The 26,142-nt window shown below is 49.5% G+C and overlaps 1 protein-coding gene across 3 annotated transcripts in view; it reads right to left on the reverse strand.

Annotated features, from left to right (window-relative positions):
* Nucleotides 1–190: 190 nt before the first annotated feature.
* LOC306825123 (protein MTSS 2-like) overlaps nt 191–26,142 on the reverse strand; it is a 27,565-nt gene continuing 1,613 nt past the window's right edge. The window contains exons 2-15 of one of the 3 annotated variants that reach the window (XM_079345675.1): nt 25,060–25,121; nt 24,896–24,969; nt 9,011–9,095; nt 8,728–8,819; nt 8,565–8,639; nt 7,091–7,248; nt 6,896–7,003; nt 6,111–6,208; nt 3,872–4,004; nt 3,253–3,327; nt 2,914–3,069; nt 2,435–2,611; nt 2,137–2,302; nt 191–1,962 (exon numbers count right to left, since the gene is read on the reverse strand). In XM_079345675.1, the coding sequence (XP_079201801.1) occupies nt 1,157–1,962; nt 2,137–2,302; nt 2,435–2,611; nt 2,914–3,069; nt 3,253–3,327; nt 3,872–4,004; nt 6,111–6,208; nt 6,896–7,003; nt 7,091–7,248; nt 8,565–8,639; nt 8,728–8,819; nt 9,011–9,095; nt 24,896–24,969; nt 25,060–25,121 (2,265 nt within the window). In that variant the 3' untranslated portion in view covers nt 191–1,156. The remainder of the gene's footprint in view (nt 1,963–2,136; nt 2,303–2,434; nt 2,612–2,913; nt 3,070–3,252; nt 3,328–3,871; nt 4,005–6,110; nt 6,209–6,895; nt 7,004–7,090; nt 7,249–8,564; nt 8,640–8,727; nt 8,820–9,010; nt 9,096–24,895; nt 24,970–25,059; nt 25,122–26,142) is intronic. The other 2 variants (XM_079345676.1, XM_079345677.1) reach the window with 2 other exon arrangements.

The raw sequence follows: 26,142 nt of genomic DNA on the forward strand, positions 1-26,142 counted from the left end.
GTTTATATGAACATGTGTGTGTATTTATATGGACATGTGTGTGTTTATATGGATATACACATCTTCCTTCAGCGACAGTAAAGTAAGCGTTGCCTCAGAAGCCTTTTTTATCATCAACGTTTCACTCTCATTTCTTTCTCTTTTTTTTTACTCTGCTTTCATGATGTTACAGACAGAGACAGTCGAAGCCTTGAACAGTAAAAAGCCGGTTTATTAGCAGAATATATCGACAGTACAGTACAGCAATAAAAACACTGCCATATTGCTCCTAATTTACATGACTTCCACGGCTGCTGCTGCCCAGCTTCTCAAACAAAACAGTAATACGGTACTTATACAGTAATGATGAAAACAACACGCGCTCATCACTTTGCAGGTGTTAACCGGAAACAAACAATATCATAATAATCATAAGAGCAAGAAGAAAAAAACAGGCGGAGCAGTCCATCAACAAGGAGCGGATCACACGGGGAGCAAAGACGCACAGACAGGAAAACAAGAGAGAATAAAAACCAAGAAAATATGGATCACTTTGTACGTACGCCATACATACATGAAGAGACTCGGCGTCACTCTGTGAACCTTCAGTCACCTCACATCCTCCTCTTATACGCAGTCAGATGAGATTTGAGCTTGCATACTAGTTTTGTAGATGTTGAAATAGTTTGTGCATCCTGTGAGCTCCGTCAGTTCAGCTTTTACAGCATCAGTCTGTAAATGATTGATCATGTTTACGGTGATAACTGTGGTCAATGAGGAGCCTCATTGATTTATTCAAAGACGTTCTCTTCACTCTCGGAGCATGATGGATGAACCCACCATGAGGTGAGAGGTCAGGAGCTCCTCAGTACTAACTGGATGAAGTGGGGCCATGAGGAAACATGCTGATGTCTGTGTTCAGGGTCGTGTGCACACATCTGCTCCGACACTGTTAAAAACATTTTTAAAACATATAAACACCTTTTTTTTTTTTCCCTCTCTCTCTTTCTTCCAAACGTTTTCACGCATGCACCAAATATTTCTGCAGCTACAAAACCATTTCACAAGCGTGAAACCTTCCTGACTGCTTCTTGACCGTTGTACCTGGCTTCACGCCTCAGGTGAGTGCTGCTGTGTTTCACTACAAAGGTTCAATAAGAGCACAGCAGCCGCTCCGCTACCGCAGGATCCTGGGACCCGACCGGTCGTCAGTCACCGTCTTGCGGAGCTTCACTCCGCGGCGTATCGACACCAGCATGTCCAAGTCCTCCTGAGTCTCAGAGGCCGGCTCCTGAGGTGCACGCTGAGCCGCCTCGCCTGGCAAAGAGCTGCTGAAGGGGAAGTGACCTTCGCCCAGGGCGTGGGCGCTCGCCACCAGCTCCCCGATCTTCTCCACCAGGCTGTGGCGGTTTGCAGCCAGCAGAGGGTCCTCCTCGGCGCTGTGGGCGACCATGCAAGGATCCTGTTGGGCGTAACCAGTCCTGTCTGCCCCCCCTCCTCCGCCCCCCCAGGACGTGTCAGGGAGGCTCATCCTCTTTGGAGACGCCCTCGGGTAGTCGCCAGCTGCCGGGTCGTCACCGTACAGGAACTCCTCGCTGCCTGAGCGGTGCTGAGATGGGCTGGCGTACCCCGGAGAATCTGGCACCGTGGGGGTCTTGACTGGCACGATGGGGGGCCGAATCGGAATGGGGCCAGACGTAGATGGCGTGCGTCTCAATCCGGTTTTGGAGGACGGCGTTCGGCGGATAGTTGCCGTGCCGGAGGTGATGGCTCCAGAGCTGCTCCCGCCCGAGCCGTTGGTCGTTCCCTGCAGGGTCTTTCCCGCCGGCAGACCCGCCGTGCTGGCCGGCCTCTTGGTTTGGATCATGCGGCGATAGCTCTGAGCGATGTTGCTGTGTCGAGGGATGGTGGAGGACTTGTCGAAGTCCGCCTGTCCCTCACTGTCAGCGTCCCCGTTGAGAGAGTAGCACTCGTAGTCAGAACCTGGAGGAGACAGCGAGTGTTGAGAATCGTTTCCTTCTGCACGACGTCCTGAATCCATCTTTACAGTTCTCACGCTAACACTGGAAGCTAACAGTGCTGTGCTTCGTCTACAGAAGTGTGTGTGAACGTGTGTGTGTGTGTGTGTGTGTGTGTGTGTGTGTGTGTGTGTGTTACCTTGAGAGGGGATGGTGTCCTCGGAGCAGGACGGCGTGTTGGTCTGGGTGCTGTAGCCGCTGGAGTACTGCAGCGAGTCCCTGCTGCTCTTCTGCTGCTCCATACTCAGACCTCTGGTCAGGACCATCGCCAGAGTGCTGGCTGCTGGAGAGAGAGGCTCCCCGTGCTGGAAACCACACACACACACACACACACACACACACACACACACACACACACACACACACACGAAGATCAGGACACATTTGCAGATGCATCCCCCCCCCCCGTACGCTGGCGTGCACATCTTCACACTCACCTTCGCTGCAATGCTTCCTGCGCCGGTTCTCGCTCGGTGTGGATCGTCTGGTTGCATCCCAGAATACCCGAGCGGACTCGGCGGAGCTTCAAGTTCTCTCATCTTCTCCATGGACTCCCTCCTACGGTGCAAAGTGCTCGCCAACGACGGCTCACAGGAGCTGGACTTGGCCCAGTCCTGCAGCAGCAGACAGAGCATTGAGACCCTCCTCCCAGTGTGCACCTCTTAATATTCCAACCCCCCCCCAACCGTCATGCAGTCCACTTCACATGCAAGCTGCTGATTTGGCTCATAAACTGGCTGGATGCTGATGTTGACATGGGCAGACTTCATCAGGCTATGTTAAGGGTTATTAAACGATGAAGCTGTCTCAGTTTGAGAGCAAACTGAGCTCGATGAGAAACAGAAACATGTGACTGTGAGGTCAAAGAAGCATTAAGAGTCAAAGCAGGAGAATAAAATGCAAATGAAAAACAAACCTTCCAGCTAGGAACCTTTGATGTGGGTGAGGGGGTGTTGGATCCGGGGGAGTGGTTAAATGTGGGGGACGCAGGAAGTATGACAGAGAGAGGCCTGATGGTGCCAGTGTGAGAGAAAGCAGGGCGAAAGGTACCGAAGGATGAGCATGAGCCAAACTGCGAAACGGACAGACAAGTCTGAGTCAGAGTGCTCGAACATCCATGAAGAGTCCACGTCACAGCGCTGTGGAGCCCACAGGCCTCTTCAGGATACAGACAACAATGCGTGTGTGTGTGTGTGTGTGTGTGTGTGTGTGTGTGTGTGTGGGTCCAATACAGGAGGGAGAGGGCTGTACTAACCGCTGTGGGAGAGCTGCACTCGCTGACAGACTGGCAGGTTTCTGAAGCCTCGGAGGAGGCAGAGCTGGTGGATTTCTGGGAGAGGGAAGACGGAGCAAACAACACGGGGGTTGGAAGAGGAAGTGAGAGAGAGAGAGAGGAGTGTATGAAGGATGGTGTATGGAGATGTGATGAAGAGTTACAGAGGTGAGAGAAGGAGACGAGTGTTGATGAGCTTATATAGGAGAGAGGGGGGAGTCCCCCCCCCCCCGCTCTGAGGGGATCTATAACATCGCCCGGATCGAAAATAAAGTACCCAGTCAGATCCTTTATTCAGAGAAGAACATTGCATCAGTTGGTGTGCTGTGGGGTTTTTTCTTTTTTTTGCACACTGTGTTCTCTACGCTGCAATATGTTCAGACCGTGAGAGTCTGAATAACTTTATCAGCCCAGTGGGAACAAAAAAATTCCACATTCGCAACTGGTAAAGCTGTATTACAGCGCTGCCTGCTTATTGTGAACACGCTCTGTGACTGAAATGCAAATCAGGAAAGAGGGAAAGTTCCACATGAAGACGTGTTGGTGTTAATCGGGGAGGTTTATGTTGAACTGCCGATGAGTGAGTCGGCGTGTTTGCTACCTGGCTGGTGATGTCAGAGGGCATGGGTGACGGAGGCTTGGAGTGGGTGTTGGCGTCCTGGGAGACGAAGCCGGAGTCGTGGGAGGAGACGCTGCTGAGGCGATGGGCTCCTGCAGAGGGCATCTGAAGGAGACTGTGGAAGGAAGTCACATCTGTTTTTATGATGATGCTGAAAGCAGCCGTCACTACAGGTTTGTTTACCTCTGTGTTCCTGGCACCTCATTTATCTCGGAGTAACAGCGCTCTGTAATCCTGCCATGACGATGACACTAATGTGGTCTGCACAAATGTGCTCGTGATCACGGCGAAGAGTCGACGCTTGAACTCAGCACATAGAATAAATGACCCTTTTTTTCACCCAGCAGTATTTACTGTTTCTTCGGTTCGCAGGATCGTTTGTGCGTTATGAAATGACATCGGAAAAGTCCCCGTCACGTGTCCACGTCGTCCTTAAGAGAACAACAAATGCAAACGACGGTCATGAGATCACAGGAGCAGAGACGGGAGAGAGAGAGAGAGAGAGAGAAGATGCACAAGAAAGGAGTAACGGTTTGGACCTGAACCCGGGCCCCTCGCTTTACGTCTTGAGAGCGGACACGGAGCGTGCGGGGGGAAACACTGATGACTGCACGTTGTGTTTGTTTTGTAAACGGCCTGTTTGTTACACGTTTCGCTCAAAGTGAAGTTAGAATGAGTTTCTCTCTTCTCGTCATGGCTGCCCTCACGTCGTGTTTGCAGCGGTCCACCCATAATCCCTCGGTGCAGCTCCTTCAGCCTCATGCAGAGTAACGACAGCACTCTTTCAGTGACGCTCCATGAAACGTTCAGTCTGCATGTAAGACAGGATTGTGATCACGATTTTTCTCCCTGTTTTTGTTCTGAAACGTGGTTTTTTTTTTTCGGGGGGGGATTTGAGTCCAGCGCCGTGCAGAAAAACAAGAGAAGCTTAATGAAAAATAGATGAGGAGAGGCCGAGAACACGGAGGCTCAGTGTGTGAAGATTCTAAATGATGCCATTCTTCTAAATGTTGTGCATCAAACAGCATTAACAAGTCATCTCGTCTTTGATTATTCTTTCCCTGTGAACTGCTGTCTCTGGGCTTTTTGTCCTTCTCACTTCTCTGTGTCACCCACGCACTGAAAATGTGCTTCACCCCCCCCCCCCCCCTCCTCCTCCTCCTCCTCCTCCTCCTCCTCCCCCCTCTGGAATATGTTGGAAGTTATCGTTCCCCCTTAATCTCCGTCCTCTCGGGTGAAGCTTAAGGAGGATTGCCAAATTAAATATGACAAATTAAATAACCTTAAATCACTCAGAAGCAGACGCTCTTCTTCCGTCCCCTGAGTCGCTCCTCTAAGACTTTCTCCGTGAGCTTGTTTTCTCTCCATCCCGCTGCACCATATCTTTGTCTCTAAATCACAATTTTCTATTATTTTGGTACGTCGCTGTTGTACAGAGAAAATCCTGTAATCTTTGGATTTTCATTTCTTTTTTAAAAAAAATCACAAAAGACTCAGTGCGAGCGCAGACGATTGGACGTACTGCAGCTTATTAAAAAACTTTTTCAGGCTCGCTGGAGAAACGGAGAAATGTTGAGCGGTCAGGCTGAAATCAAGGACGTCTGGGAGGAGCGAGCCCTTCACTGACTCATCTCTGCGCGGGGATTTACAACTTTAACCAGCTTTAAAGCATGTGAAGGAGTAACAGTAGGCTGTGGGGTTCACTGAGACAAGCCGCACGAGCTCTCACCTTCCCTGAACACAACACTTCATCAGTTCACTTCAACAGACAATCCTTGGTCCTTGAATGCAGCGCTTACACACGGCTATAAATAAACAGTCGAACAGCCATCATTAGACTATGAATACGTGGATTTGGGTTCTGCTGGAGGCTCGAGGCTGTCACTCTGTGATGTTTCACAGCTTTGGACCTAATCTGTCTGTAAGAAGCTTGAGCACCGCAAATCTGCCGAGAGCCGAGAAGCTGGCGAGAGACGCCGCGCTCTGCACAGCGACGGTACCTGAGGAGGGACGGGACTCAGGTATTCATGACCACATTGAGTTTGTCTATCCAGCGTGTGAATTCATACTGCCAAAAGAGAACTTGACAACGAGCAGCATGAATTAAATAAACCCTTTGCAAAAACATGCAACACCACACAGAAAACCTCAAACAGAGAACAAAACTCTGCACAGAACAAAGAGCAACAAAGTGTGTGTGTGTGTGTGTGTGTGTGTGTACCTGCACATGCTGCTCTTCCTGGAGCCGGTGCTGCTGGGGGAGGAAGGGGGGGTCTGGTAGGACCAGCTGAAGTCTGAACCTTTCAGGTCCCGGATCACCTGCAAACACACAAAAATCCAGCAGTGATGACTCGGCAACGACGGAGGAAGGCCGCGGTAACAGATTTATAAAGGGATCTGAAGAATGACTTTGATGAATAACTAAAAGAACTGAAGGAAGTCCTGTTGATGGCAAAATATCATGAACTGAAAAATCTGATTTTATTTTGTAACGAGATGGATCAAGAAAATCACCTGACAGTCACAGACGGCTTTAAGGCCAGAGAGATTTGATTGTGACCTTAAAAACACCAGATGAATGGATGAAGCCTGAGTGACGTCACCCGTCTGCTCCTGCAGGGGGCGCCAGAGGCTCAATGGCAGCGAGCCACCACGCTGCAAATGCTGACTCAGCCTAACTTCCTTTCAACCTAATGAAAGGCTGAGGCGGGTTTTAAGCCTCATGACAAAACCATCCCGCCCACCTGTCAATCAAACCAGCTATGAATATAAATCACCCCCCCGTACAGTTTGTACCCGTGATGACAATAAATCACACTTAGCAGGCTGTAAACATGTTCATGTCTGCTGTAAAAACAGGCTTTTTGAATGGGTGTGTATGTGACTTCCTGTGCTGCTGCAGCCAGCCTCTAGTGGACACTCCAGGTACTGCAGGATGTTAAACTTCAGCTTCATTTTCCAACACCGAAGGTCACTGCTTGGATTAGACGCGCTGAGCTCTCTTACCTGCTCACTGGCTGGCGGCAGCTTGTGTGGGTCTTCAGTCAGCACTGTGAGGTCATCAACAATCGCCTGTAAATGCGTTATCTCTCCCAGCATGGCGATCTCTACGTTCTGGAGGCGACAGCAGAGGGATGAAGTTAAACAACCGGTGCTTCAAAAGAAGAAGTCTTAGTTGTGCGAGGGAGGAATGTGCCTCACCACCACGGGCTGCAGCAGGTTGATGAACGTGCAGTAGCGCCCCCTCTCTTCCAGGAGGGCTCTGCGCACCGCCTGCTTCTCCGTCTCCTCCATCAGCAGGTACAGGTCGGTCACGTCCTGCATGGCGCTGTCCAGCTGGGGGCGCAAGTTACCCCGGCCTGGGTGAGGAGAGACAGAGGAGGGGGGGAGGGTGGAGTCAAGAGGTTCAGGGTTGTTAAGGGGTCAAGAAGGGAGAGAGGAGGAGGAGGACGGAAAAAGATTGGAAGTTTGGACGGGTGATAGTTATGAAGAGTTGACGTAGAGGGAGGATGGAAAGAATAAACATGAGAGATGATTAAGACATGATGATAAACTGCTCGTCTACATAAAGTCACTCTGAAGATTCATGAACGTGGGAACCACAGGACGATGACACATTTGATCAGGAATGAGTGGATGTAGAAGAAGTGTTGACTCCTGAAATGGAAATGACTGCACATGAAAGTAAACAAGATGTCTTCGAGTTAAAATCGAGACCGGAAACCACAAAGACGCTGAAGGATGCAGAAGAAGAAAGTGTGATGAAGATGAGCCAACCATGTCCTCACCCTGCAGGACACCTTCACATGTTTGGTTAACTCACTGCTCCTACCTTCAAGCTACCACTTAGCGTAGCTTAGCATAAAGTTTAGAAACAACAACAATAACAACGGGACACTAGCTAGCTAAATCTTATTTTTCTGCATGCACCAGACAAGATAAATCAGGTTAATGTTGGAGAAGCTGTGAGACATTTTTTTGCTATTTTTTATTAGCGCTAAGCTAACAGAGTCCCCTTGTTTCAAGTCTTTATGCTAAGCTAAGCTAAGCTAAGCAGTTCCTGGTTGTATGTTAATATTTAGCAAACCCAAGAGTGATACATCAAACTTCTGACGTAGCTCTCTGAAATACATTTTAAAAAAAGAACATTTTTCAAAAAAAAAAGTAAAATACAAGTTTTTTTTCCTCCAATAACCAAAACTGTGAAGACATCCCGGGGTTTTCTTTGACTGGCAGGTTTGGATCAAAAGATGATTATGATGCTTTTTTCATGGAGGGCAAACATACCTAGAAGCTCTACAGCCCGAGGAAAGAGGCAGAATAAAAAGGGGGGGGGGGGGGGTTAGAGGGCAGGCAAGGGGGGAGGAGAGAAAGAAGAACAGGCAGAGTTAGCTGCATAAAATCTGAGACCCGTACCCCCGCTTTATGAAAATATGAGTTTGATTACGAGCAGCAGTCGGGCCAAATGGAAGTGCAGCCAGGAAGGAAGATCATTGGTTTGATTTATGAGACAGAAACTGATAAATCATCCGAAGCTGGAGGAGAGGAGCCTCAGTGCCGGGCAGGGGGGAGTTATTTCTGAGTCTGGACCCTAGATGGCGCCAGTTCAGTCTGAAACAGGCACCGAGAGCTGAGCAGAATCATCACAGGTTTTAATAGGTCGAGAGTGTCTCACCTTTTCTTGCTTTCTTCTGGAGTTTGATCGTATCTAATGACTTCCTTTTGATTTCCTGGCGAGACCGCTTGTATTCTGAGGAGCACAAACAGCAGAGAATATTTACATTTCATGCAACGTGCCCTGAGAGCGGGGTTACTGATGCGTGTTTCTGATTGGTCACCTTTGGCGTGGTCTTTGTCCAGCTGATTCGCCGTCTTCTTCCACTCCTCTATCCGGTCCTGCAGCGGCGTCACCAGACCTTCCATAAGAGCACTGCAGACACGAGGAGACAAAACAAGAGCGAGTCAGAGACAGATAACTTTATTTACACTTCTTCACAGAAACACTCAGGACGAGAGGAAGGTCGGCAGAGACGATAAGGAAACAAAATAATCCCCTCAAGGGAAGAGAGGGCAGAAAATTGCTTTTTTGGATAAAAAAAAGAAAAGACAGGTGACACGTACTTGGTGAAGTGGCGTAATTTTGCCTCAATGCTGCGGTGGCGCATACACATCCTGGTGAGAGCTGAGCCAACGTCCCTGGTGGCACCTTGGATCGGATAAGAAGACAGACAAAGTGTCACCGTCGATAGAGGAAGTTGACATTGCAATCAGAGATGAGCCTCTCTGCCTGGAGGAATCTGATGTTTCATAAGGAGACACATCAGGAGAGTCTAATTCTCTCCCGTCAGACAGATCTATCAGGATGCTTTCCAGCTGCAGCCACCAGGGGGCCACGAGCTGATGTGAAAAGCAGAGAACAGAAACATCTATTTTGTTTGGGGGGAAAGCAAATGAGACACAGAGCCAGGAAATTAAAACCCTACACCCCCCCCCCCCCCCCCCTCCTCTGACCAAACATGCAGCTCCCCTCTGACACTTGAAGATGGCGCCCATGATTCCCAGTAAACAGCAGCTTGTGTGGACGGGTTACTGTACTTTTCCTCTCTGCTCAACTGTAATTAAAAACGTGGATTTCAGCCCCCTAAAGCCCAGACTGTCCATCGCCTTAATGAGGGTTCACAGGTCGCGGCAATATTTGGTAGCACTGATCCTGCTGTAATCTGGGCCACATAGGGCTAATCTGAGGGTCTCTGGACACAGACACACACACACACACACACACTCACACACACACACACACACACACACACACACACACACACACACACACACACACACACAGACAGAGAGGATATCTGTCAGCTGCAGACAGGCAGACAGGTCACACAGTGTTGACATGAACGACACAATTTATGGTCATGAGGGCATCTGTACACACTGTGTGAGTGTGTGTGAGTGTGTGTGTGTGTGTGTGTGTGTGTGTGTGTGTGTCTGTGTGTGTATATAAAGACAGGTGGTGTGATTTACCCCCCTCCCTTTCCGAAGTTCTCGCCTCCTCTATCCTGGAGGAAAAAGGAGGGAACCATGAAAGGGGATATCCCTCTATTCTTCCCTGCCTGCTCTGCCTTTCCTGTTCTCTCTCTCTCTCTCTCTCTCTCTCTCTCTCTCTCTCTCTGTTTCCTAAACACCGTCTGTGCAGGGTGGACAAAAACCGGCTCTAACCTGCACCGCTCAAACCCCTGATACACAGACTCCAACAGAGGAAGGCTCCAGATGTGTGTCCGCTGAGACCTGCGCTCCATTCGCCAGATAAAGAAACTAGGTTAGCATCCAGCCGACACCACGTCTCTCCCAGAGTTTAACAACAAAACAAAAAAATTCTCCCAAACTTGGCTGTCAGATTCAGTGAAGACTGCAACACAGAACAACAGATCTGGACTCGATCTCAGGAGCCATTTTCACACGTGCACTCCTGATAAACACTTTCCCTCAAAGCTTCCAGAGCTGCTTCAGTCTCAGGAGGCGGGACAAAAAAAACTGATGAAGCAGTGTAGTCAGACGTTTTATCCACGGACAGAAGCAGTTTCATCACATGCATGCAAACAGTTTCAGGTCGTGTGCCGATCAGAGGATTTAAACATCTGGAGTATGTTTCTGCTACATTCTCACATCAGGTGAGAAAAAGTGTGTGTGAAGTTTTCAGGAGTTTAATAGCGAGTGTGAAAGCACCGACGATGGAGGAGGAGGTGAGGAGGAGGGTGAGGGCTGCTCTCTTGCTATGTTCTGGGTGACAGACAGCGAGGAAAGGGTTGGAGGTCAAAGGTCATCCAGCTGTTTCACACACAGCAGGCAGTGATGGAGTTCACATGTGCTCAGTTCTGGATACAAATACAAAAATGTGTCCGTCTTTAGAGGACACGGCGGAGCGTGGAGACAGAGGACACGTGTGCACAGGTTCTGCCTCTCTCCTCTTAAAAGGATTACAGCTCGTGCAGGATGGAGGGAGGCTGAAGGGGAGACACACAGAGAGAGGAGGGGAGCCTTTTATCTCTTTAACAGACCATCGCAATGTCACCAGAGCCACCAACCCCCACTCTCCCGTCCCGTCCCGTCCCGTCCACACCTGCCAATTTCTCTTCCTTTCGCCTCCTGTCTCCTCCTCCTCTTCTCCTTTCCCCTCCCAGAGGGGAGATCAGCTGACAGCTACATCCTGGGGAGGTCCAGAGGCTTCCTGCCCACGTCCTGAAGACATGCTGGCCTCTGGCCTCCACCGGACGGATGGAGCACCGTGCATGCTCATGCAGAGAGGAGTGGAAATACAACATGTCTGTCTTTGATGTTGTTCGTGCTTCTCTCTTTACTCTCTGCTGTTGTTTTTATAGATTCTATTTTACTTTATTGTCGCCTTGGGGAAATTTGTCCCGGACTGCTGAACATTCAGCTGCCTCCTCATTGTAATCAAGCAATAAACTAGAGAAACCAATCCACATGTAAACAACACAGCATGTGGAGCGTCTCTCCTGACGATTCTCCATTTTTAAAGATTATCAGTGTGGCGTCGTTCATTCATGCATCTGCATCCTCGTTCGTGTTTGGAACAGGTTTGTCAGTTCATTCTTGAAAACTGGCTTGAAGTGGGTCGGAGCTGGGAAAGTGATTATTTAGCAGACGTGGACCCCTGGGTCTTTCGGGCCTCATAGCAGACACCCACACGTGCATGAATGATCACTGTGCAGCAGGGCGCTTACGCAACCCGGCCATATATCTTCAGACAGGAACAAACAGAAATGTGCGGTTCATTACAACGTGTAGCCGGTGCTGTTGGCGCCTGGTCCCATATATCTAAACTGAACATAAATAGAGAGCAGTCAGCAGATCTGCTGCGCCTGCTGAGAGCTACACAGGATTCTCGGTGGGAAGGTCGAGCCCCCACAGTCGGGTTAAACCAGGAACCTTAAACTCCAGTATCGGCTCGCTGTGGTCTGAGCGGTTAGAGAGCGCTTTCACCCACAGCTCTGGTTCTGATTAACTCCCCCCCCCCCCGACTCCTCGGGAAGGAGCAGCGCTTTAATAGCCTGCTTTATTGGGGCTCTCCTGCCAGGAGCCGGAGCCAGGAGCTAAACACCGACGGGCCCTGATGTCTTCAACATGGCGGCTTAGCTTAACCGTCTCTCCCTCTTTCAGGATCTTAACCCCTCCGCTCGAATCGGGTTTCATTTGCACTCGAGACTGCCGAGCTGGACTCGCTGCTTCCCTCTCTACTTCCTGTGTCAATAAAGCCTGTTTGTGTGGCTGTAGAGCTCGAAGGTACAGAACATCCTCGCAGTAACACGTCCAGGAGTATAAAGCTCTCACACAGACGACTGGACTGATGGAAATCCCCTCGCGCGTGAGACAACAGTGATTCGTCACGTTGGCACCTCGGCCCTGGAGCTCAGGCGGTTCAGCCGCCCCCCCCCCCACCGTCCTTTAAGAGCAGCAGAATGTGAGCTGGCAGCGACACAGCCGAGGCCAGTGATGGATGAAGAGAGGCGGGAGGACGAGGAGAGAGGGGAGGATGAAAGACGTTACACAGAGACGACGGGCCGGAGGGTTCGGTCAGTCAGGGTCAGAGGAAGTGTTCAGCTGCTGCAGGTGCAACCAGGACTCCCACACATCAGGTCCAGGACCAAGTCTCACACTTCAGGTCCAGGACTAAGTCTCACACATCCGGTCCAGGACTAAGTCTCACACATCAGGTCCAGGACTAACTCCCACACATCTGGTCCAGGACTAAGTCTCACACATCCGGTCCAGGACTAAGTCTCGCACATCAGCTCCAGGACTAAGTCTCAGACTTCAGCTCCAGGACTAAGTCTCACACATCAAGTCCAGGACTAAGTCTCACACATCAAGTCCAGGACTAACTCTCACACATCAGGTCCAGGACTAACTCTCACACATCAGGCCCAGGACTAACTCTCACACATCAGGCCCAGGACTAACTCTCACACATCAGGTCCAGGACTAAGTCTCACACTTCAGGTCCAGGACTAAGTCTCACACATCAGGTCCAGGACCAAGTCTCACACTTCAGGTCCAGGACTAAGTCTCACACATCAAGTCCAGGACTAACTCTCACACATCAGGCCCAGGACTAAGTCTCACACATCAGGTCCAGGACTAACTCCCGCACATCAGGTCCAGGACTAACTCCCACACATCAGGTCCAGAACTAAGTCTCACACATCCGGTCCAGGACTAAGTCTCACACATCAGCTCCAGGACTAAGTCTCAGACTTCAGCTCCAGGACTAAGTCTCACACATCAAGTCCAGGACTAAGTCTCACACATCAAGTCCAGGACTAACTCTCACACATCAGGTCCAGGACTAACTCTCACACATCAGGCCCAGGACTAACTCTCACACATCAGGTCCAGAACTAAGTCTCACACTTCAGGTCCAGGACTAAGTCTCACACATCAGGTCCAGGACCAAGTCTCACACTTCAGGTCCAGGACTAAGTCTCACACATCAAGTCCAGGACTAACTCTCACACATCAGGCCCAGGACTAAGTCTCACACATCAGGTCCAGGACTAACTCCCGCACATCAGGTCCAGGACTAACTCCCACACATCAGGTCCAGAACTAAGTCTCACACATCCGGTCCAGGACTAAGTCTCACACATCAGGTCCAGGACTAACTCCCACACATCAGGTCCAGGACTAAGTCTCACACATCAGGTCCAGGACTAAGTCTCACACATCTGGTCCAGGACTAACTCCCACACATCAGGTCCAGGACTAAGTCTCAGACTTCAGGTCCAGGACTAAGTCTCAGACTTCAGGTCCAGGACTAAGTCTCAGACTTCAGGTCCAGGACTTAGTCTCAGACTTCAGGTCCAGGACTAAGTCTCAGACTTCAGGTCCAGGACTAAGTCTCACACTTCAGGTCCAGGACTAAGTCTCACACATCAGGTCCAGGACTAAGTCTCACACATCAGGTCCAGGACTAACTGCCACACATCAGGTCCAGAACTAAGTCTCATACATCAGGTCCAGGACTAAGTCTCACACATCAGGTCCAGGACTAAGTCTCACACATCAGGTCCAGGACTAAGCCTCAGACTACAGATCTAGGACTAAGTCTCAGACTTCAGGTCCAGGACTAAGTCTCAGACTTCAGGTCCAGGACTAAGTCTCACACATCAGGTCCAGGACTAAGTCTCACACTTCAGGTCCAGGACTAAGTCTCACACATCAGGTCCAGGACTAAGTCTCACACATCAGGTCCAGGACTAAGTCTCACACATCAGGTCCAGGACTAACTCCCACACATCAGGTCCAGAACTAAGTCTCATACATCAGGTCCAGGACTAAGTCTCACACTTCAGGTCCAGGACTAAGTCTCACACATCAGGTCCAGGACTAAGCCTCAGACTACAGATCTAGGACTAAGTCTCAGACTTCAGGTCCAGGACTAAGTCTCAGACTTCAGGTCCAGGACTAAGTCTCAGACTTCAGCTCCAGGACTAAATCTCAGACTTCAGGTCCAGGACTAAGTATCACACATCAGCTCCAGGACTAAGTGTCAGACTTCAGGTCCAGGACTAAGTCTCAGACTTCAGCTCCAGGACTAAATCTCAGACTTCAGGTCCAGGACTAAGTATCACACATCAGCTCCAGGACTAAGTCTCAGACTTCAGGTCCAGGACTAAGTCTCAGACTTCAGGTCCAGGACTAACTCTCACACATCAGGTCCAGGACTAAGTCTCACACTTCAGGTCCAGGACTAAGTCTCACACATCAGGTCCAGGACCAAGTCTCACACTTCAGGTCCAGGACTAAGTCTCACACATCAAGTCCAGGACTAACTCTCACACATCAGGCCCAGGACTAAGTCTCACACATCAGGTCCAGGACTAACTCCCGCACATCAGGTCCAGGACTAACTCCCACACATCAGGTCCAGAACTAAGTCTCACACATCCGGTCCAGGACTAAGTCTCACACATCAGCTCCAGGACTAAGTCTCAGACTTCAGCTCCAGGACTAAGTCTCACACATCAAGTCCAGGACTAAGTCTCACACATCAAGTCCAGGACTAACTCTCACACATCAGGTCCAGGACTAACTCTCACACATCAGGCCCAGGACTAACTCTCACACATCAGGTCCAGAACTAAGTCTCACACTTCAGGTCCAGGACTAAGTCTCACACATCAGGTCCAGGACCAAGTCTCACACTTCAGGTCCAGGACTAAGTCTCACACATCAAGTCCAGGACTAACTCTCACACATCAGGCCCAGGACTAAGTCTCACACATCAGGTCCAGGACTAACTCCCGCACATCAGGTCCAGGACTAACTCCCACACATCAGGTCCAGAACTAAGTCTCACACATCCGGTCCAGGACTAAGTCTCACACATCAGGTCCAGGACTAACTCCCACACATCAGGTCCAGGACTAAGTCTCACACATCAGGTCCAGGACTAAGTCTCACACATCTGGTCCAGGACTAACTCCCACACATCAGGTCCAGGACTAAGTCTCAGACTTCAGGTCCAGGACTAAGTCTCAGACTTCAGGTCCAGGACTAAGTCTCAGACTTCAGGTCCAGGACTTAGTCTCAGACTTCAGGTCCAGGACTAAGTCTCAGACTTCAGGTCCAGGACTAAGTCTCACACTTCAGGTCCAGGACTAAGTCTCACACATCAGGTCCAGGACTAAGTCTCACACATCAGGTCCAGGACTAACTGCCACACATCAGGTCCAGAACTAAGTCTCATACATCAGGTCCAGGACTAAGTCTCACACATCAGGTCCAGGACTAAGTCTCACACATCAGGTCCAGGACTAAGCCTCAGACTACAGATCTAGGACTAAGTCTCAGACTTCAGGTCCAGGACTAAGTCTCAGACTTCAGGTCCAGGACTAAGTCTCACACATCAGGTCCAGGACTAAGTCTCACACTTCAGGTCCAGGACTAAGTCTCACACATCAGGTCCAGGACTAAGTCTCACACATCAGGTCCAGGACTAAGTCTCACACATCAGGTCCAGGACTAACTCCCACACATCAGGTCCAGAACTAAGTCTCATACATCAGGTCCAGGACTAAGTCTCACACTTCAGGTCCAGGACTAAGTCTCACACATCAGGTCCAGGACTAAGCCTCAGACTACAGATCTAGGACTAAGTCTCAGACTTCAGGTCCAGGACTAAGTCTCAGACTTCAGGTCCAGGACTAAGTCTCAGACTTCAGCTCCAGGACTAAATCTCAGACTTCAGGTCCAGGACTAAGTATCACACATCAGCTCCAGGACTAAGTGTCAGACTTCAGGTCCAGGACTAAGTCTCAGACTTCAGCTCCAGGACTAAATCTCAGACTTCAGGTCCAGGACTAAGTATCACACATCAGCTCCAGGACTAAGTCTCAGACTTCAGGTCCAGGACTAAGTCTCAGACTTCAGGTCCAGGACTAAGTCTCAGACTTCAGGTCCAGGACTAAGTCTAAGACTTCAGGTCCAGGAGGTAAAACCCAAAGTGAATGAAGTTGGAAGAGTGAAGCTGCTGGAATCATTGAATTTCATTCAAACACTGAAACAGACAAAAGGAGAACGAGCTGTTTGGAGTCTGACAGCTCGACTGGTCTCGTTTATTAACCAGTTGAGCAAATACAAGGCGGAGATCTCTGACTTGAAAATCCTGACGAAACATCATAGACAGCATCAAACGTTCAGTTCAAAGCGCAGCAGGAGCTCTGGAGCTGCGTCTCAGCTGGAGCAGCCGGCATTAAAAAGTAAAGCAGCCTCCTTTGTGTCTGCGCTCAGGGAGGAGCTGATGGAGCCCAGAGAGGCAGTTTGTGGACACCGGAAAATAAGAGTTCAGCACGATTGTGTTATAATACTAGATACCTGTTTTGACACCACAGCAGCTGAAACAGAAGTTTAATCATTTCTAGTTTTTTTGATAACCTTGAATCGCAGGTAAACTCCATACGACTGAAGATCGGACGTCTGTTTTAAAGCTTCTGTACTTTTTGAAACCATCAACGGTATTGGAACAAATGAAAGTGTTCAAAATATTAAACCTTGACATGAAGATCTTTCAACCTCACATGATTGACAGAGACAGCGTGCGGCCCTGCAGAAGCTCTCAGCTCACGGTCATTAAATAATCATTTCATGAGATCCTCTTGGTCGTGTTTGAGCTGCAGACTCTTTCATTCAGACGTCTCAGATGTTTTATCAGCACAAAGTATATTTACAATGACAGATTTGGGTGAAGAGTATATTTGATGAATGCTGATTTCACTTTCCTGGAAAACAAACGAGGCCTTGATAGTGTGTGCTGCTCGTCCTCAATTAGACATAAAACACAACCAGCTCTGTCTTTATGATGAAAATGTTTGTGTTTGATGGAAATGTCTCGGTGTGACTCCGTGTTGATCCTCGTTCCTGCACGAAGAGAAATCGAAAGTCAAAACTTTCACACTTGCAGAAACCTCCTGATATTTCCAGCAGGAGCTGCATGTGTGAACGCACACAACCTGCTGCATTCTGTTTCCTATTCTCCAGAATCTGTTCCCTGTTCTCAAGAATCTGTTTCCTGTTCTCCAGAATCTGTTCCCTGTTCTCCAGGATCTGTTTCCTGTTCTACAGGATCTGTTTCCTGTTCTCCAGGATCTGTTTCCTGTTCTCCAGGATCTGTTTCCTGTTCTACAGGATCTGTTTCCTGTTCTCCAGGATCTGTTTCCTGTTCTACAGGATCTGTTTCCTGTTCTCAAGAATCTGCTTCCTGTTCTCCAGGATCTGTTTCCTGTTCTACAGGATCTGTTTCCTGTTCTCAAGAATCTGCTTCCTGTTCTCCAGGATCTGTTTCCTGTTCTACAGGATCTGTTTCCTGTTCTACAGGATCTGTTTCCTGTTCTCAAGAATCTGTTCCCTGTTCTCCAGGATCTGTTCCCTGTTCTCCAAAATCTGTTTCCTGTTCTCCAGAATCTGTTTCCTGTTCTACAGGATCTGTTTCCTGTTCTCCAGAATCTGTTTCCTGTTCTACAGGATCTGTTCCCTGTTCTGTTTCCAAACCGAAGAACCAAGATCTGACAGAACATGAGATTAAATCAATCAGACTTCTTCTCCTAGTTACCGAGCAGAGCCGGAAATATCAATGACGTTTATATCACACGGCTGCTGAGCCACCATTAGCATTATGCTAAAGGCATTATAGTCCTGCTCCCGCCTTTTTGGCGTCACGTCTTGCCTCCGGAGACGCCCATCCGCCCTTCCATCCACCAGGAAAAAACTTCCTGCTGTGACGGACAAACCAAACGTGAGTAAGAAGACGTCCAGAGACAGACTGTCCTGAATGTGAAAACAGCTTCTGTTCTCAAACACAACGTTTCAAAGCCGGAGATTTGAGATGTGAGAAAAGATCTGAAAGCTAAAAGAGCGGATATGTTTATGAGTGAACTCGTGTGTGTCTTTGTGTCACTAATGAAAGGCAGAGGAAACAGCCTCAGGACCAATTGTTTTAGTCTCTCTCTCTCTCTGACACACACACACAGTCCATTGTTGTCTGGCCGGTACACACGGCAAGCCTTACCTCAGACTTATAAACACACACTCACACACAGACAGGCCCTGGTGTGTCCTGATGTGGTGTAAACATGATCTGGAGTGCATTAGGGTGAGACTGAGGAGGAGGAGGAGAACAAGGAGGAGGAGGGTTTTTTTGTCTGTTCAGGAGTTTCCTGTTCAGAGACATAAATGCTGCTAAAAATAAAAGTCCAGATGTGCTTTTCATCGGAGCTGAAAAAAGGGAAGAACAGAAGACAAACGCACTCCTGAGCTCAGGAGGAAATCAGAGTCGAGCACATGTGAAACACGAAGCAGAATGTGAATGACTCAGAGTTTAATGGAGCTGCTCCAATCAGATGACTCAAACTCAGTCAGGGTGTTTTGATCTGCTCTGAGAACATCCTGCCCACCTCTCAGCTCTGCCAGCGTGGCTGCAGAGCTGCTCGTTAGCAAACCTCCAAACGCTGCTGCTCGGCTAGCGTTACATAGCGTTCAAGTCACCCTGATGGGACGTCAGGTACCGTCACTCCCGCTCATCCTCGGTGCTCTGACCTTTAAACTAACATTTAGGTTGTGCCGCAGTTAAAGCTCGATAGGACCATCTGATCTGTCCTTGTCTTAATAAACACACGACAGGAGAATTTAATTTATTCACATTGCATGTCCGCCATGATAGTTAGCGATATTTCAGTCAGATGCTATCGGACCTTCTCCAGGTTGACCTATTCCGTCAGGTACCAAACAATCGACAAAGTTGTTCTGTGTTGAACTGGTTATACATGAATGGTGAAAACAACTTTACAGATCTTCAAGGCATTATAGCTGTTCAGCCGCACATGCTCAGAACGTCTCAGAAAGAGTAAATCAAACTCAAGCACATCTACTCTGTGACCCTGAGTCAGCGTCGCTCAGTCTGTAGGGACACGGAGGGTCGCCGGCTCGAGTCCCAGTGAGCGGTGGGGGGAAATAATCGATTCTAAGATGCATCGCGATGCTTTGTTGAGAAAATCCTGCATGGATGCAGGAAGGTGTATGATCGATTATTAACACAATGGACCGGCCCACTTCCTGTTTCCAGGGTTACTGTACGAAGGTGCGCTGTGTTGAAACCGTTTTTAAGCCTGTTCTTGTTCAGTCTTATCAGGAGGATAAAACGGATCAAAGGGGCGGCTGTTTGTGGGATTTATTTGTTGCAAAGGTTTTGAATAAAAAGGTTTAAATTCAGCTGGTTGTTTGAATCGACGGGTGAAAATGAACCGTGTGTATAGATCCAACACTGAGAAGCATCGAGAATCCAATGGTGAGGGGACTGACGACGCTAGACCAAAATATGAGAGTTGGTCTGCTCGATGGAGAGGTGCCAGGCCACTCTCCGAGTACTGCTGAAGTGCCATTTAGCAAGGCACTGAACCCCCAACAGCTGTGGCGTGCTCTCTGTGTCGCATCTCCACTCGTGCTGAACTCATGACAAGAACATCACGCTCATGCTGCATCGGGAGACAGGAAGTCGTCAGAGCCCTTTGGATGGATCCTCTGAACATGTGGAACAAAGAGACGGACCGACAAACTGTCCATCAGCTGACCCAACGATCTTCAACCAGCAACCTCAGCTGATTCAAACCAAGCACAGATCCCTTTCATTCCCTCTACATTCCTCTTGTGCGTGTGTGTGTGTGTGTGTGTGTGTGTGTGTGTGTGTGTGTGTTCTCCCTCCCCTCTCCGGCTCCCTTCCTCTCAGGGTTCATGTTGGGGATACAGCTGAACAAAGTGTTCCCCCACAACTCTCATGTTTGTCTTCTTAGTTTGGTATTCGGCCTCAGAATCGGAGTGTGTGCTGAGCAGGAAGATTTGTTTTCCCGCTCGTGTTATTACTCCCAGCTTCTTCGTCTGCTCCTCACATCATCGCTCCAGACGGGCTTCAGCCTCCGGTTTCTACACTGGAAAACATTCTCTTCTTTTTTTTAGGGCGACCACGAAAACACGGACGACTGTGTTCGGATTGTTCATCTGTCCTCAAAGCAGAGTGTGGTGAAAAAAACATTTTCATTTTGTATTTGCACTTTATCACAATAACAGAAAAAGGGCCAGTTCACCACATTGTGTGACTGCAGGTGTGTGTGTGTGTGTGTGTGTGTGTGTGTGTGTGTGTCTTCTTTTCAGGTGCGTTAAAGAAGAACGAGTACATCAAAAGCTGCAAGCAAACTTCAGCATCCTCTAAATTGCACAATTTATTTGGCAACGATTCCCCGCTGACACGTGTGCAACAGTTTGCTGCATTTTGTTGTGATTAAAATCAGACGTTGGGGATATTTGTGTCGCCGTGGTAACACACGTACTGATACAGTTAGGTTGGATTCTTCTGGTATCGTAACACCTAAAAACGTTTCTAGAGTCATTTTCTGAATAGACCGAGCCAGACAGGAAGTCAGACAAGGAAACTCACAGAGCATCCTGTGAATTTCAAAATAAAACAACACACAGACTTCTCGGTTGTATTTTCAAAACGAATGAACAACACCTCCTCGACCTCGTCTGCTCGTTTAGTTTCGAGTTTGGATCCCAGCAGAAGATAACCACCGAGTCTCAGAGATGGTGCGTTCAAAGACTATCAGACGATACAGTGTCCAGAGTAATTTATAAATGTACAACATGTAGAGAAGGAAGCAATCCAAACAAAGACCCAGTAAGGGCCCCTTCCTGCACCGGAGCAGTCAGTGTCTCTGTATGCGTGTATTTTCAATCTCAAAAACTCAAATCCATAAGCTGCTGTTACTAAGTCAAGCACACAAAACACGCAGATGTCCTTGCACACTAAGTACAATACACGTCAGGCCTGAACATGAAATGCCGGGCTTGATGGATGTCAACGCCGGTCACATGGGCACACTCTCATTATTTGACATGTCCGTAAAAATAGCTGCGCTGTCGGGATAGCAAGGAGGACAGTAATCCCCTGATCTCGTCCTGCGCTGGGCCAGAGCTCGTCCATGCCAGGCCGTCCAGATGGCGGGTAGGGATATCCGTCCCATCTGCCAACCCCCGAGAAGCGCAGGGGCCAAGCAGATTACGGCCTCGCTGAGACACTGATCTACTAACACAACTCCATTCCTGCACAGGGCGAGAGGACGAGCGACGTACAGAGAGAGAGAGAGAGTGTACCGACCGACTCGGACGTTTGTCTGCTTGTGTGTGTGCAGCCTCTGACACACACACACACACACACACACACACACACGTAAAGACAGAAACAGACTTAATTGCGTCCCAGTCTGCAGGCTGATCCCGGAGTGTGACTTTTTAAATCTGTGCAGGCTGATCAGGACGAGAGGAGGCCGAGTGTGTCTGTGCGTTACAGAGTGGGGCTAAGAGGATTAGCTAAACGCCTCTGCCTGGATACCCAGAGCTGTGGAAATCCCACTGCAACCACATCCCCCACCCAGGCCGCCCCACCACCCACCACATTCACCTCACCCTCCCAAAACACCGAGCCTGTATCTCCCGTGCACCATTAGCTCTGAACTTCTCGTACTCTATGACCCACGTTTAATCCGAGCATGTCCAAAAATGGAGAAAATGAAGTCCGCCGAGACACGTCATCCAGCCCTAGCAACATCCAAACAGCAAACATTAAGTCCACTTTTCAACAGATGCATCAACTACAGGACACGGCGCTTCAATAAAACAGTCCAGACGAGACGGCAAAACCATTAAGATGAACTATCTGACAATTAAAGAGCAGAAAGCTGCACGGCCTCAGGAAAGACGGGTGTTGAAAAGGTAAATATTTATCTCTGGCAGGGTCTAAATTCTCCGTGTACAGTCATCACATGTGGAGTCTGTGGTCAGCGGGACTTTATTAAACACAGATGCGAGCTGCCAGTTCACGCAGACAGACGTGTCTTTGGACATAGATCTGTTAGCGTAGCTTTCAGAACCAGCGCTGTCAGACACGCTGCCAAAGCGGCTGGCAGCCGACTCCTCCAGCTGCTTCATAAAACACAGACGCCATGACTGAGGCCATAAACTCTAAAAAAGGACAACGCAGCGAGAGGAAGCCTGAACGTGAAGGCCGAGCCGAAAACATGCAGAGACAGAGATCTTCACTTCAGCTGTTGGAGGTGCGTGCCCTGTTAAAATAACACCACGTCCACGAGCTCTCTGCGGATCGATACAGGAAGCCTGCATGAAGGAGGAAGTGCTGCTGTGCGCTGTCTGCAGACTGAGACGAGGCGAGTGTGTCAAAGGTAGATTAAAGGAGGCAGAAGAAGGAGGCAGAGACGCCTCCAGCTGTGCCAGCTGCTGCAGCCAGACCGCCGACCCCAGAGGGGAACCAGGGCGACGGATATCGAGAGTCTGCCCCCTGCGGTGCCTTCAGCTCGATGCGGAGGTGACGCCGAGGCAGACAAACAAACACTGTGATAATCAATAAATCCTTTTTTCTTTTCTGCCTCCTGATCGGTCTGAAGTTTCTGTGAAATAAAAGCTGAGAGGGTGAACAGAATGAATGGGACACATTCGCCTAAACTGTGTCACCGGAGCCTGCAGCCACAGGAGTTCAGAGGTCATCCTTCATGAGCCAGCTCGCTAAATATCGACATTCCTCTCCTCTAATTAATTACATGCAAGGCGAGCAGGGCGCCCGCAGGAGACGAGGCGCCGACATGCAGGCCGTGCTGATCTTTGCAAACGTTTGGATTGAACAGATATCAGACATGATGACGACATGGACGAGTGGAGGAGATCACAGTGGTGAAGTGCACACATAAAGAAGCTCGCGTGACATCACACACGCAGCTCGCCCATGTGTGATCTCCCTCTGCTCCCGACTTGACCGGAAGCCGCTCATTAGTTCAGGAGTAAAAGCCAAGAGGCGTCACAGTGGCGTCATGCAGCTGAGCCTGCACGTCGAATAAGCAGAATCGTGAAAAATAAGCGAAGTAGAAATGAGATGTAGAATCTGGATTCTGGATGTGATGACGGTATCATGTTTTAAATCTGTGCGTCCCAGCATCCCTCTCTCTGTGACAGTAATCCTGAAGTTAACGTCCCTGCACAGCGCTGCAGAGTGAGTGAGTGGGCGTGTGAGTGACACACTTACAGGGATTTTATCTCTCTCTCTCTCTCTCTCTCTCTCTCTCCCTCTCTCTCTCTCTCTGTCTCTGTCTCTCTCTCTCTCTGTCTCTGTCTCTGTCTCTCTCTCTCTCTCTGTCTCTGTCTCTCTCTCTGTCTCTGTCTCTCTCTCTCTCTCTGTCTCTGTCTCTCTCTCTCTCTCTGTCTCTCTCTCTCTCTCTGTCTCTCTCTCTCTCTCTCTGTCTCTCTCTGTCTCTCTCTCTCTCTCTCTCTCTCTCTCTCTCTCTCTCTCCTTTTTACTGCAGACTTTGAAGTGCGTCTGCACGTCGGCTTTTATCACAGCGAGCGGGCCGACCCCGCTCCACCTCGCCTCATCTTAAACAACCTGCACCCACACCATCAGGAATCATTTAAGGTAACCTGAAGTATCGCCATGGCGATAAGCTCCGTGGTTACAGAGCAGCCTATAGGATTTAAGCTGCCGAGAATGTGTGAACAAATGTTTCCTGCAGCAGTAAAAGGGCTGCGCAGGAACAAACTGTTTGAGAAGCATGTTGGCATGTGACCTGCAGGGTCAGGTGAGCGGCGACCAGCTGTCACTCGCTGAATATCTGTGTGTGTGTGTGTGTGTGTGTGTCTCTCAGGAGCCTCTGCACACCGCTCCGTGCTCACAGATCTTTTTTGACCTACATTCTGCTCTCTACGATCGACTCTGAAGAAATCTGTGTTAATCAGCCGCCTCGCCGTGATTGGCCGGGCGCTCTGCAGCCACTCTCAGGGTGACAAAGCAGATCAGCAGACCTCATTAAGACCCGAGAAACAATAAGCTCAGATTTTCACTTCTCTGAGCTGCACCCCCCCCCTTCTTAAAATAGGTCTTCGGGGAGGCATGCTGTGCTCCAAATACATTTCTGCAACAGGCAAATGTGTTGGAAGAATATCATGTACTTGGAGCTGCTGGAGGGACTTTGACCTGCTTCTTTTTTAGAGTGTCAAACACTGATAGAAGAAGTCAACACGAGCACTTTGCCTCCACAGCGAGCTGAAGATTCTTCCAAGAAATCAACTCAGTCGGATTCCTTCCTCATGGTCTCATTTGCTTTTCTCCAGATCTCACACTGGGCCTCTGCACCGCGGCCTCAGTCCTCTCTGATGTTCCTACACATTACACACATTTTTAAACAAGGTCGACATTTTCAGTCTTATCTAATGATTGACCCTGTGGAAGGTTTGACTCCTGAAGACAGGTGCACTCACAGTCCTGAGCTCGTGCACCCGTGCTGTTCATGCATGAGCACAGTTACATCCAGCCCCAGTGAGTGTTGGCTTTAACAGCACCATGGTTAATGTTGTGGTTTCCTGAGGACTCACCTCGAGAGTTGGTCGCCATGTCCGCCACCTTCTGAAAGGCATCTAAAAAGGCCACAGAGGCCAGAATGGTGGTCCTGTAAAAACAAACAGACGGCCTCGTGGTCACATTAAGAGTCTGTTAATGTTGCATCTATATTTTTATTAGCTGGGACGACTCGTCCTACCTGAGCTGAGAGTGCAGCTTGGTGGCTTTGGCACTGAAGTCCTCCCACACCGGGTACGAGCTCTGAGGAGAGAAGGGACAAGACGTGAGTCAAATAAACAGAGAATACATAATGTTCACCTGGCACGGCTTCCACTGAGCACTTCATATATCACAGGATGAGCTGCTATCGCTCAGAGAGGCGCTCTGACTTGTCTCTCTAAAGGTCAGCAGTGCTCTCTTATGTTATTATTGTATTCCTCTGTCGGTGTGCCTGAGCATGTCTTCATAAGGGTGGAGGGGGGGGGGGGGGGAGGGGGGGGGCAGGTAGTGTGGCTGACTTTTGAACGATCTGGATTAGATTCAGCCGGGGATCATCACACGTCGCCTTGAGCCACGAGGGCCAAACATAAAACACGTTCAAGGCTGGATCCCATTAGAGCGAGCGGCCCAGACGAAGGCCCCGACCCCTGCAGCCACACACACCGGCCTAAATATATAAAATCATTTTCCTCTTCATCATCATCATCTCTGCAGAAACCTTCATCGTGGAAACGACAGCGTTCGAGTCCTCGGGCACAGACGAGTGATTTACAGAACGGTTCCTCCCTGCATCGCTGTCTGTCTGCACTTGACTCCGACAGGTGTCTAATTGGCTTGTGTGGCGTGTGACGCCCAGAGGCTGGACGAGTACGCTGCCAACACAGCTGAGTGTGTGTGTGTGTGGGGGGGGGGGGCACACACACACACACACACACACACACACAGTAGTAGCTCTGACGGGAGGAGAGGGAGCGAGGAAGGAAAGGAGGCTCTTCCTGCCATGTTTTGTTCCTCACAGGAGGGTGAGGTCGTCATCGTCATCGAGCGTGACGTTCAAGGACACCTCTGCAGGCGGCTGACTTCCCTCACACACACTCTTCCCTCACACACACTCTTCCCTCACACACACTCTTCCCTCACACACACTCTTCCCTCACACACACTCTTCCCTCACACACACTCTTCCCTCACACACACTCTTCCCTCACACACAACAGTTTGCATCGTTTGAACGGCGGTCCAAACGTTCCACGCTTTCTGACATCCCGACACAGATGATCAG

This window comes from Symphodus melops (genome assembly GCF_947650265.1).
Source record: "Symphodus melops genome assembly, chromosome: 6".
NCBI lineage: Eukaryota > Metazoa > Chordata > Actinopteri > Labriformes > Labridae > Symphodus > Symphodus melops.